This window comes from Dermacentor andersoni, chromosome 3 (genome assembly GCF_023375885.2).
Source record: "Dermacentor andersoni chromosome 3, qqDerAnde1_hic_scaffold, whole genome shotgun sequence".
NCBI lineage: Eukaryota > Metazoa > Arthropoda > Arachnida > Ixodida > Ixodidae > Dermacentor > Dermacentor andersoni.
The window spans coordinates 126,003,708-126,016,631 of record NC_092816.1 but is presented as its reverse complement, the minus strand read 5'-3'; the positions used below and the strand labels follow the sequence as shown (position 1 = coordinate 126,016,631).

Sequence of the window (12,924 nt, the reverse complement as noted above, 5' to 3'; positions counted from 1 at the left end):
GTTGGTAATGCATCTTGAAGAGGCGTACGGTAGCGCGATTAATAGACGGGACGAAACAAGACACAGAGATACACACACAGCGCTAACTTCCAACAATGTTTATTATGCAAAACCAGGTCGTGCTTATACGCTCAGCCAACATGAGTCACAGCCACGTGAACAGATAAACAATCAATCAGAGGGAAACATTTTTGTGAGTAATACGGTAAGCCATGCGCAAAAATTTTAGTTCTTTTTCAGAGAAAGCCAATGACGGTTTGCTGATATATGCATCCCCTTGGGCATCAATCTGCTCGGCTTCTATTATAAGTCTAGTGAGTTCGCACTTATTTCTACCCGTAATGCTTGTTGATTCGAAAAGAGGAGAGCACTTATGTTGCTTACAAATGGAGGGAGAGAAACTCATCTGATACAACTTTGTCGACTTTATTTTTGGGTTCGCGCAGTCTATCGTTCATGCATCTGCGCAACTGTCCGACGTAATACTTCCCACATGATAATGGTATGCAATGTATAATTAATGTCTTACAATCTCTAAACTTCCTCCTGTGCTTAACGTGGCACCTAGGAGAACTTCCTTTCTTTTCTGGTGTTGTTTTCCTGCACAAGCTGATTAGTTTGTTAGGTGCAGAAAAAACCACATCAGTGTAACCTCGGTGGGCAATTTTCTTTAAGTTGTGCCACAACCGATGGATAGAAGGTATCACTGTTGGCCTTTTATGCTCGCGGTTACTGTTTCCTTCCACACGTTTACAAATTCCAGATTGATGCATTTACCTGAGTATTCCCTCTGCAACTGATGTCAGAACATAAGCAGGGTGTTTGTCTGAACCCTTCGTCAGTGCAATGAAGGCATGATTTAGTAAGTGCGTTAGTAAAACACATTTTCGCAATTCCTCTTTTTATCTTTTTAGAATGAGCTGAATGATATGAAACAGCGGTTTATTTGTCCTGAGACTAGCACCAGGAAGTTAGATCATCCGAGGAGGTAAATTTAGCATCATGGAACTTGATCTTTTGTTCTATGGACACTTCGAACGTAATTTCTAGTGGACAGAGGCTCTCACGTATAATATTACTAACAGTTGAACACTCTGTGTCAAAGTTGTCTAGCTTTACATTGACAAACACTAATACATCATCAACAAATAGAAATATTTTAGCAACTTTTGTATCATTGATGCGCGAACACAGGTCTCTCTCTAGCTTAGCTAAGTGCAGGTTGCTTAAAACAGGCGCTAAGCAGGTCCCTATACAGACCCCTTGTTTTTGAAGATACGGAATGTAATTGTTGTGCACAAATGTTGACTTCATGTACAAGTCTAAAATCGCAAAAAAAAATGTTCAGTGGTTGTGCCCGCTTTCGTGCTAAATCTTACAGCCCCAAAATAATCTATACATGATTGAACACAACTTAGTAATTCATCTTGGGGCAAAGCATACAAGTCCTTCATATATGCTGAGAAGGCCTTTAGTCCCCCGTGATAGATGGCCTCAACAAAGGCTAAAAGTTCCTCGGTATTTCTCGTGATGGGGGAACGGATCTTTAATATTGTGGTAGGTTAAGTTTGTTCAATAAATGGTCTGCAATGGATTTCTGCCATGTGCCTTTCTCCGATACTATTATCTTGAACGGGACACCTTTGTTGCGCGTTTTCGCTCCAAAAAATAAATTGACATGCAACACTACAGATTGAACCTATGTGAATACCCACCACCGCATGCCAAACCAAACAAGAAAGAGGCGGTTCCCTGGAGGCAATTGCAGACACACACATATCCTAACCCGGCGATCCTTCACCTCTGCTACCCCGACATTTATCCGTCCGACGACTGTAAAGCATGCGGAGCCAGGGCGACGCTGCAGCACATGCTGTGGGCATGCACCGGTAGCGAGCAGCAGGAGTGCCCGACGAGCGAGGCAGAAATGCCTGTCTCGAACCGAGGGGCGCGTTGGGAGGCGGCCCTGCTCAGCCACGACCTCGCCGATCAACTGTGGGCCGTCCGGCACGCCGAGGAAGCCGCCCGAGTGCAAGGACTCGAGGACGTCACCTAGGCGGAGGTGCTTATGGCCCCACCCCGCCCAAATCGCCCGACATTTGCAATAAAGTTTTCACTTACTGTCATTCTCTGTTTCCTATTGCTTTCGCGATGTGCCGAGACAAGAACCCGGATAAGTTATGCATAAAGTATGATAAAATATGATAAATATAAATAGATAAGCATGATAAAGTATGGTAAAGCATGTGGGAAGTATTACGCCGGACAGTCGGGCAAATGCATTAACGACAGACTGCGCGAACACAAAAAGAAAGTCGACAAAGTTGTATCACAAGGGTTTCTCTCACTTCATTGTAAGCAACATAAGTGCCCCCCTCTCTTCGAATCAACAACCATTATTGGTAGAAATAAGTGCGAACTCACTATACTTATAATACAAGCCGAGCAGATTGCTGCCCTAGGGGATTCGTGTATCATCAAACCGTCTTTGGCTCTCTTGGAAAAAGAACTGACATTCTCGCGCATGGCTTAACGTTTCACTTACAAAAATGTTTCGCTCTAATTGATTGTTTATCTGTTCGTGTGGCTGTGACTCATGTTGGCTGAGTGTACAAGTACGACCTGGTTTTCGGTAATACATTGTTGGAAGTTAGCGCTGTGTGTGTCCCTGTGTGTCTTGTTTTGTCCCGTCTTTTAATCGCACTACTGTAGACCCCTACAAAATTGTGCCTTTAATCACGCCAATCGTTTCTACTGCAGGAAAAAGGGGCACCTAGCTACCGTGTGTCGATCTAAAGGAAAACGACCGCAGCAGAGCTCGGCGCTGAGCATCGGCTCAATGAAAAATGCCGACGCCCAGTTCTCCGCATAGTTGTATACACTAAAGCCGCAACCAACCGCAGACAACGGACTCGTCAGCCCGGTACGAGGCAATTTTTGATGGGGCGGAGCAAAAATCGTAATGCAGAATGACACCGGCTTACCCATGTGCGTGGTGTCCTGGGCATGGGGTCCTCGGACAAGCTGGCCCTGCCTTGAAAATTATAGCTTGAAGTTATCATGCTACGTGGGTCCGTTGCCTATAGCCAGAAAGCTAACGCTTCCAGTTTCATATTGCGGCACAACTGCTACGGCGTCACTGACCGCTGTTCGCGTCTCCGGACCAAGCCTGTGCGGCCGTGATCTCATCCAGGCACTGAACAACGAAGGGGCAGCGGTTTTGAGCGTGCCCACCATTAAGGAGCAAGAGCTATACTTGCCAGCGATCCTGTGTTTGTACGAGGACGTGTTTGGAACTGAACTGAGTCTGTTCAAGGTTGCGCCCGCTCTTCTGTAAAAGAAGGAGGATGCGGTTCCAAACTTCTTCAAAGCCAGGCCACTTCCATATGCAATGCGAGAAAAGGTTTATAACGAGCTGGGTAGACTTGTTAAATCCAGAGTACTGTCCCCGGTGGCTCACTCGTAGTGGGCGGCGCCGATAGTTCCGGTAAAGAAGACGGAACAGTTCGATTGTGTGGCGATTACAAGCTAACGCTAAATGCCGGCTGTGTGACAGAGCTGTATCCACTCCCGGTAATCAATGACATTTTTGTTGCACTGCACGAGGGTGACGTTTACACTACATTGGACCTTCGAGACGCCTACAACCAGGTTCCCCTGGATGAGCAGTCAAAGCAGCTGACGGTCATAAACTAACGTTGGCTAGTATTCTGCTTTAATCGCCTGCCATTGGGTGTGTCTTCTGCCCCACCAATCGTTCAGCGAATAACAGCGTCCTGAACGGGTTGCGGCGAGTCCAGACGTACTTGGCCAACGTTCGGGTCACCGAGAAGGGAATGACGGCGGAAAGAACCCGAAAGCAGCTCCGCAGCACTTCCGAGAGTACGGCGTCACGCTAAGGAAGGACAAGTTCACCTTCAGGATGCCCGAGGTATCGTACCTTGCCCACAAGATCATTACGGGAGAGGTGCAACCTCTGGAGAAGAACATGGACGCTATCATGAAGGCGCCAACACCCAAGAACGTGAGTGAACTTGTTACTACTTGGGTCTTCTCACGTATTACAGCAAGTTCCTTCCCAATATGGCCAGTTGCTAACGAAAGAACGTCACTGGAATTGGAGTTCGCAACAACGGGAAGCCTTTCAGAAGTCAAAAAACGCTTTATGCAATGCCAAAATCCTTACTCACTTCGATCGCTCACTGCCGCTGCGCTTGGAGTGCGATGCGTCGCTGAACGGAATCGGAGCGGTACTGTACCATCGCATTGACAATGTTGACAACCCTATAGGTTTTAGCTCTCGAGGACTTGCCAAAGCGGAATCAATTATTCAGAACTTCAGTGTGTACCGTTGGCCCTAGTTTTCGGGGTATCAATCTTTCGGGACTACCTACTTCGAAGAACATTCACCTTGAACACAGATCACAAGCCCCTCTGTGGTCTGTTTCGCGAAGATCGTCCCACACCCATCATGGCTGCCAAATGCAGACGCACTAAGTCCGCTTGCTCTAGAAACCACCGAGGACACATCAGAGGAGCTACATGAGTAGCACATGCACTCACTGCAGCAGCAGGATGACACTCCTTTCTACGCCAGCAATGGGACAGTTGACTGTGAAAGATCAAATACTTGGAAATGTCAAGTCCTACGTCCTTCGTGGCTGGCCAAAGGGACGCAAAGCAACCGATCCGCGGTTGGAACCATACTTCGGACGAAAGAGTGAGCTAACCTTTTACGAAGGTCTCAGTTACTGGGGTCACAGAGTCGTGATTCCCGAGGCTGTTCGCGGTGACAAGCTGCAACTCCTGCACGAGACACATTTAGGGAACGTCTGCAATGAAGGCATTGGCCCATACGGTCGTGTGGTGGGCCAGCATTGACAGAGCTATCGAACAAATTAGTAGGAATTGTACTACATGCATACAAGCAAGCGCAAAGCCACCGGCGAAAATACCAGTAAGCTGGCCACGAGAGTTCGTCACGTGTACATTTGGAATATGTGGTCCAGTGAATAACACCATTATCCTAGTGGCCATAGATTCGAATTGGATCGAAGCAATTGCAATGCGTCATACCACAGCGCAATCGACAGTTACATCCTTGCGTGAAATCTTCTGCAAGCTGGGCATACCAAGAGCGATTGTGACAGACAAGGGAACTCAGTTCATGTCAGAGACTTTGACGAAGTTTCTGAGAGCAAATAACAAAGCATTTTCGTACGGCACCATATTACCCCGAATCGAACAGGCTTGCTGAACGCGCCGTGCGGACGCTCAAAGATGGCCTCAGGAAGGTTGGGTCAGGTGGCTAGGCTGAGCGATTCGCTAATCTTCTCTTTAGCTACCGTAGAACGACCCTAATAAATGTATGATCACTGTCTCAACGTCTTTTGGGTTATCAGATCCGTTCTCGGTTAGACAGGTGCCTTCCACCGCCCGTAAACTTTCATATCTGTCCACAGGCAGATCAAGGAAGTAAGCTGAACCCGGGAACTCCTGTTTGGGCTCGCAATATTGGAGACGGTGAAAGGTGGCGGCCAGCCACAGAGAAAGAAACAAGAGGATGCCGAATCATCGCCGTTGAAACGACAGAAGTTGAGCTTGAGCGTCACACGGATCAAGTCTGTCCTCGATACAGTCCTGTGCCAGCACAACCTCCGCAAGATCAATCAGCTGGTGTGACGACGCTACCAGAAGAGGCCGAACCAGCTGTGCTTCGTAGATCAATCCGTATAAGGAAATCCGTACAGCGGTACTCACCTCAAGGACGGAAGAGTACTGTAAATTGAAAGCGACAACGAAGACAAAAAAACCGCGTTCGCCCTGGACGCCTGCCCAGCTGCTTCGGAATGTCTGGGAAAAGGGCTGTCACTGAATAAACGGGCACAGTGTTCCCGTTCTTTTGTGAGCGTTATGATGCTCCTGGCCACCCAGCGTGATGCCGTACCTGCCCGGTAGCAGTCATAACAACCGGCTTCTCCTTTCTTTCTTCTCTAAGGACGAGAACCTTTCTTCCCTGCCATCCCGACGCTTGTGTAGTGACACCTCTTTCAGAAGCTGCTGCTTATGCTGAAAAATGTCGCCAAGTCACTCGCTCGTTGACCACCCAAGCTCAGTGGCCCCAAAATCTCGCCATGATGTATCCGCTCCTACTGCCCGCTATACCCACGGAACCCTTGTTTGGCGTCGGGTCCCGGCCAAACTTATGGGCCTACCCATTACATTTTTATTAACGTATCACGGCCCCTACCGCGTACTGCAGCAAACGTCAACCGTAAAAAAACTGATATCTAGCCGCCCGAGCTTTCCTCTCACCACCATCCCAGAAGGTGCGTAATAGTTCATGCAGCAGGATTTCAAGCATGCTACGACCCTCCGATGCTGTTTTTCACTAAGTCGCTAGGATGGCTTCTTTCTGCGCGGGGAATGATTGCACTGAAGATTACAGGCTCTGGCACGGCGAAGAGTAGAAGAGTAAGACGACGAACTAGTAGTGTGCGCTCGATTGCTGTCCAGCTGAGACTGCCCTGTTTTACTGGTCCTCTGTCAGGCGGCCTGCGGATTTACAAGAAGATCCCGTGGAATTATATACATATATATGTTAAAGGAACACTAACCATTTTTGCATTATGAAAAATTGCGCATGCAAATAAAGATATTTTTCTGTTCTTTCAAATGTTCATTTCAGAAGATACAGAATGTCCACAGTTGACAACTGGCACACCACCTCCACTGAGTGTACTTGTCGACAGTATTCTATGCGTCCAGCAGGCAAAGCTCTTACGAACCACATCCAAAAATGTGAGGAGCTTAGATGTGGCGCAAGTTACTCTGCGTTAAGAAAGTCGAAATATTGCAGTCTCTTTGGCCATTAATGTGGAAGTATACCTCACGTTAGCGTTGCCAGGAATTTATTTTTAGGGGAGGGGGGACCAACTTGATACGGTGGGAGTGGGTGACGTAGCAGCGAGCGTTGTCACAAGTTGCTGTAGGCCACATATCCTGCCTGATTCGCCGAAATTCTGGTGTGAGGAGGAGAGAGGTTCACGTGCCCCTACCTTGCATTTCGTGCAATTATGTGCCGCTTAGCACTTGGGGACCGACATTTTGCATATTTGTGCGGTAAATTATTTTTGACAGGAAAATTTAGGCGCAGAAGTTCCTGTAGGATTTATCTCACTCATGCGCAAGCATTTGATACTAATCACCTGCTGTTCCGTCATCCGTTCCTGTGTTTGCTACAGTCCCGAGAAACACCGCGAAATAATTGGAAAGCGGAGAAGCGCGTATCAATACCGAAATGTTAACTAGACTAGCATTAGACAACGAAGAAGATACAATGCACACTCATGTTACATGAAGGTGGGTTTGTACGTTAGCGCTGTTTTGCAGAAGATGAGCACTGGCCGATGCGTACGTGACGTAATTAAACAGTGTCATGGTTGGCAGACCTCAAACGTAGACGTGGTTGAAGACGCTGCCTCCTCTCAATGTGAACCATTATCAACCATGATCAGCCATATTCCGGCGGCGGCTGCTGCGTATGGCGCGGCCGCTTTGTACGCGTCAAAGCGAGAGGCAGCACGAAAGTCAATTCGCTCACTGCTGTGTGGCCTATCTTGAAGGCGATCGCCTTACGTGACGGACGGACGGAAACACGGATGGGTTTCCTCATTGGGTGGGCGCATAAATGCTTACGCATTTGAAATGATTAACGCTGACGCTGCAATAAACGCACGCGACGGCAACTAAACTTAATTAGGCAGGTGGATTTCATTTTGCTGCGGAGGAGCTGCAAGTAACTCGCTCAATTGTGTCTTCCTAATGGCTCGCTGTTTAATATAATTCACAACGTGTTACTACATGAAAATATGAGAGAAATAACAACAACAATGAAATTGAAAGTGAAATGCTTTGCAGAAGGGTTGAAATCTGGGTCAGTTGGTACATACTTGAACGAAAAAACCAGTCGAAAACGCAAAGGACAAGAGGAGAGGTTCACACCACAACGACTGGACTATCAACTGATGTTTATTAGAATCGGTGTAGTCCCAGCAAAGCCAGCGGAACATGCACAGCTGCATCATCGCTAATCACCTAGCATGAAAAAACAAGAAACGCTTCTATCGTGACCGACCTGGAAATTCGAATTCTTTTTCAAGTAGGCGCACCGAGGCTGTGCTAACGCAGTCATCACCTAATAAACTGATGTAGTACGCTTCCAAGATTTCTCGCTCTTCTTTGTCCTGGCCCCTACCAAGAATCGTCACATTGCTGAACAAAGGGTAACAACCACACTCATTGCAATGGCGAGGCAAGTTTGCACCTTTATCTGACCCCAGGGAGGAGTGGAAGACCTCTTCTACAGCATTCCCCATGATGAACTCTTTGTAGCTGTGCGCCAACTTATTGATTACTGCAGTGCTGTAAACTTCCAGAATGCATGTGGTATGTAGGTGTATGTCTTTCTAGAGCTCCTATCCTTTTATCTGTCATCCACTGTTGTTGAATGCAAAGGTTCCTTGTTCCTTCAAAAAAAAAAAAAAAGCAAATATGTATTGGCTTCAGTGTTGCCCCTGTGCTTTCCCAGATATCTTTAGCAAAATTTGACAGGGAACTTCAAGGCTTCCTTCTAAACAAGCGTGTATGCAAAGTTTTTACGTATGTGGACGATTTCTTAGCACTCTCAGAGCTTTTACCAAATGATACTCTGCCCGCAGCAGTAGACGATGTATTGCTTCTTTTAAAGCTTCTTCACGCACTCTTAATTTCACTCATGAACTTCCTAGCAATCATTCCATCAGGTTCCTTGAACTGCAATTAACATTCTTTGATGACGGGCATTTGTGCTGGATGTTTTCACCTAGGGGCAAGAAAGCACTTTTACCATTTGGATCTGCACATTCAAAGATTGTAAAAAGAGGGATTGCAATGAATTGTTTCCGCAATGCACTTGAAAGACGCTGTCACCATGCTATTAAAAGTAGCTCTGACGCAGAATCCCAACGTTTAGAAGCCGCAGGGTTCCCTCCGCCTCTTTTGAAAGTGGTGGCTGAATCGCTGCTTCAGAGGCTAAAGAAGGAACGTACGAATCTGATAGATGGTGGGGCAACTCAACGTAGGAAACTTGAAGTTATGCCGTATGTGCATAAAGTGAGCCACAACATCAAGAAGGTTGCCGCCAAGCAGCGAGTAAGTGTTGTGTTTTCGGCCCCTTGTAAGCTTTCGGGTCTGTGCTCGCGCATTTCTCGAGGCAGGGCAAGGAACCACGTTTGCATAACGCAGCATTAAAACCGTTTTACGGCATGTGCTGCAGGGGTTGTCTATAAGTTCCCTCTCACGTGCGAAAGATTTTACATAGGCCAAACCGGTCGACGTATTAATGACCGCCTGCGTGAGCACCACTTCTCCCTGGGGTCAGATAACGGTACAAACTTGCCTCGCCATTGCAATGAGTGTGGTTGTTACCCTTTGTTCAGCAATGTGACGATTCTTGGTAGGGGCAAGGGCAAAGAAGAGCGAGAAATCTTGGAAGCGTACTACATCAGTTTGTTAGGGGATGACGGCCTTAGTACAACCTCGGCGCGCTTACTTGAAAAAGAATTTGAATTTCTAGGTCGGTCACGATAGAGCGTTTCTTTTTTCATGCTATGTGATTAGCGATGATGCAGTTGCGCATGCTCTGCTGGCCTTGCTGGGACTACACCGATTCTAATAAACCTCAGTTGATAGTCCAGGCGTTGTGGTGTGAAACTCTCCTCTTGTCCTTTGTGTTTTTGACTGTTTTTTTTCGTTCATGAAAGTGAAGGGAGCCAGGAAAACACTGCGTAGAAAGTTCTTCCAAACACATTTTGTTGTTCCTGCGATGCATGATGTCGACTACAGTGGACATTTTAGGAAATGTGTTGGCAGAAAAAATTTGGCCGCAATCTGCTACAATATTCACACTTCTTGCCTCCGAAGGGTACTTCTATCCCGTGTGGCCATTTATATGTACCAAACCGCAGTGTCGCGAGAGTTATAAGTGAAGATGTGCGGACGCGCGTTGCTTACCCGTGGCAACAATAGGACGCTATCTTTGATGCAGTGTTGACTAAACGTGGTGGTGTTTGGCGCCTTCTAGGGCAGCCGTAGAAAACTTGTGCTGTGCACTGAATTTGACAGAACACACAATAGCATCTCGAAAACACTATACTTGCTCTAAGAATCACCGAAATGTGCCCACTGTAGTGCGCAGCATGCAACAAAGGGCTAAATATTATTTAAGAAAAGTTACGCAGCGCCTTTGCGAAAACTCGCGCTCTCTGTCCTGCATTTCCCGAGCACAGCGCCGGAATGATGACTACTCCCTGGCGCTCCTCTCGTTCAATGTACAGAAGCTGTAGTTCGGTTTTGAGCACTACTCAAAATACGGACTGACAGAACGAGAAGGGTCTAACAGTGCGCTCTTGCACTTCACCGGCTCATATTGCTTCAGATGAGTAGGGTGTCGCTATACTGAGTAGTCTATCATTCGGCAACGGCGGCAAACCGTTACGTCGTTACGCCACGGAGAGGTCGATAAGTCTGCGCATGTATTTCACGTGGGCCCGAATGTTCCTCACACGCAACGAAAAACAAGAGGAATATGAACAGGGCGTAAGCTGGATTTCTTATTTTTGTATTCTAAATTAATGTAAAAGAAAGAAAAATTCTGAAGCAAGGAATAATTAAGTAATAAAGTGCGCGTTCACACCCACATGCTTTTTCGTAGTTGAGGCGTTGATGAACAGCATTAGTCCGTACAACGTCAGCCTATTCCGGCGCAATTCTTTCATATGAATTTTAATACAAAACAGAATCAAGGACATGTGCATTTTGTCGGCGCTGTTTTTTATTTATTTTGTTGCATATACTGAAGTCCAATACAGGGGTACAGCAGGAGTGGGAATATTATACGTTATTATACATTATACAATAAAGCACATGCGTAAACAAAAAAACATCAATGGTTCTTGCGCAATTAAGTAGAGCTACTTCCTACATAACTTTAAGCTCAGGATATAAAATGCGCGCCTCATTGTGGTTTCGGCGCATAACTTTCATTGAGTTAATGCTAATACGAAAATTAGCGTCCATGTATGATATGCTTAACCGCCAACCTCTCTTCTACACGATAGTAGCAGGCCAGGCAATTGCAGATAAGTATCCTTAGTCTATGGTAGGAACATCACCTTGCAGTAATTCTCCTGGAGCGCGACAGAGTGCACTTCTCAGAAGGAATGTTCTGTATGAGTATTTAGAATGGTGAAACCTTCACGGGGCACATTCAATACTGCATATTTAATGAGGACAAAGAAATATGGGGTACAAACATACAGTATCCATGGTAAGTGTAAATGCAGCAACACTGAGTTGGAGATAAAGCGTGAGCAAAGGAAGAAGTAGCTGCTATTGAAATACACGCATTCAACCAATTAGGCTGCAGTGGTTAGCCAATAAAGATTCTGTTCAATAATTACACCTAGCGCATTGAGCGTGTTCTGTTTCAAACAACGATTTCACTGATGCACGCCGCGATAATTAATTACCGCGGACATTACGATCGCCCACATATATTAGGCTTCAATACGACACAACACAGACGCAAGGAAAGTCTCTTCTACGGCGCTACTTCAGTTGTTCTCACCAAAAACTTAAGCACCAGTGTCATTAACAATAAAGGCCCAATGGAGGTCGAACGTGAAACTACGCAAGGCCCACGAACCGCGGTCACAACCAGAAGACGCACTTCTTGGCCGGATTCATGGTAGTCCCTGGCACACACCGGAACGCGTCCGAGAACGCGACCATGTTCAACAGTGGCACAATGCAGCGGGAGCGGCCAGGGGCATAGCGTGCTGAATGGTTGTACATGTTCTCGCACCACTTGGCGCAGTGGCCGATGAAGAAGAGATGCTGAGCCGTCAGGTTGAGGCCCGGAAGCTTCAGATTCCGCTGGAAGACGGGCAACGAAGCGTAGGCTGCGTACGCTATCGCGGCGCCCGCGAAGTCAGCGAGGTTTTCCGAGTCGAGGGTGTCGTCAATCACAGCCTGCCGGGCTTTCATTTTCTTCTGCGAAGGGTGTTGAAAAGCACTGATCAGGAACCTGGCACGAATACTTTTGGGCAGAGAGTTTTACGCATGGAGATGGAAGTGTTTTATCTGTATCTAATACCTTCAAGAGGAATTCCTCACTTTCCTATATGGAACACCGGACGTTGCGCCGGTGTTCACGCTCGCGCTCTAGCTTGAAAAGGCCGTCAACTCAACGCTTTACTGCTAGCACGTTTCTACCGGAGAACGCGCAGCATGTCTTCGCGTGCACGAAGAACTGCAGGAGTAACTGTTGACTACAGTTGAATGTCGCATAGCGTTTCTCTACGCTGCTTGGCTTTTGTGTCGCTTTTATAGTTGCTTGCAGACGTGCACAACCTCAACATATAACTTGTGTATGCGCACTGCTTTGCTTACCGGGAGCGCCTGTCAATAGCCCGCAAAGTTTGTCAGCAAAGTGATGAAGCATAAACTCACGGCAGTTTTGTGAGATTCCCGCAAGCAGAGAGCCTTCTCTGTGTAATTCGCTAGGAACTCAGGTGTTGCCCAGTGACGCTGCGTCCCGGAAGCGTCGTACATGGTCCCGTCTACGTCGTAACCATGCATAATCTCGTGACCAACTACCTGCAATGGAGCAAAAAGGCAGAACCAAATTTGCGCATAATAATAACACGTAGTTTGATTTGAAAACTAGGGATTAGGTTGAAAATTGCTAATTGCACGTGCGTTGTAACACAACAGAATATCGAGTTACCTAACTGCGATATCCGAAAGACCACACAATAAACATAGCAAACCGAAACAATCGCATTTACATGCGATTGTGTAGCACTTCACGGAATTTTATTC

At 46.8% G+C, this 12,924-nt stretch overlaps 1 protein-coding gene across 1 annotated transcript; it reads right to left on the bottom strand.

Moving 5' to 3' along the window:
* Positions 1 to 10,867: 10,867 nt before the first annotated feature.
* On the bottom strand, positions 10,868 to 12,668 carry LOC126537941 (neprilysin-2-like). The gene is made up of 2 exons (XM_050185064.2): positions 12,553 to 12,668; positions 10,868 to 12,093 (listed from the first exon to the last, which is right to left on the bottom strand). The coding sequence occupies exons 1-2, from the start codon at positions 12,652 to 12,654 to the stop codon at positions 11,752 to 11,754; spliced, it is 444 nt and encodes a 147-aa protein (XP_050041021.2). The 5' UTR covers positions 12,655 to 12,668; the 3' UTR covers positions 10,868 to 11,751.
* Between the last annotated feature and the right edge of the window lie 256 nt (positions 12,669 to 12,924).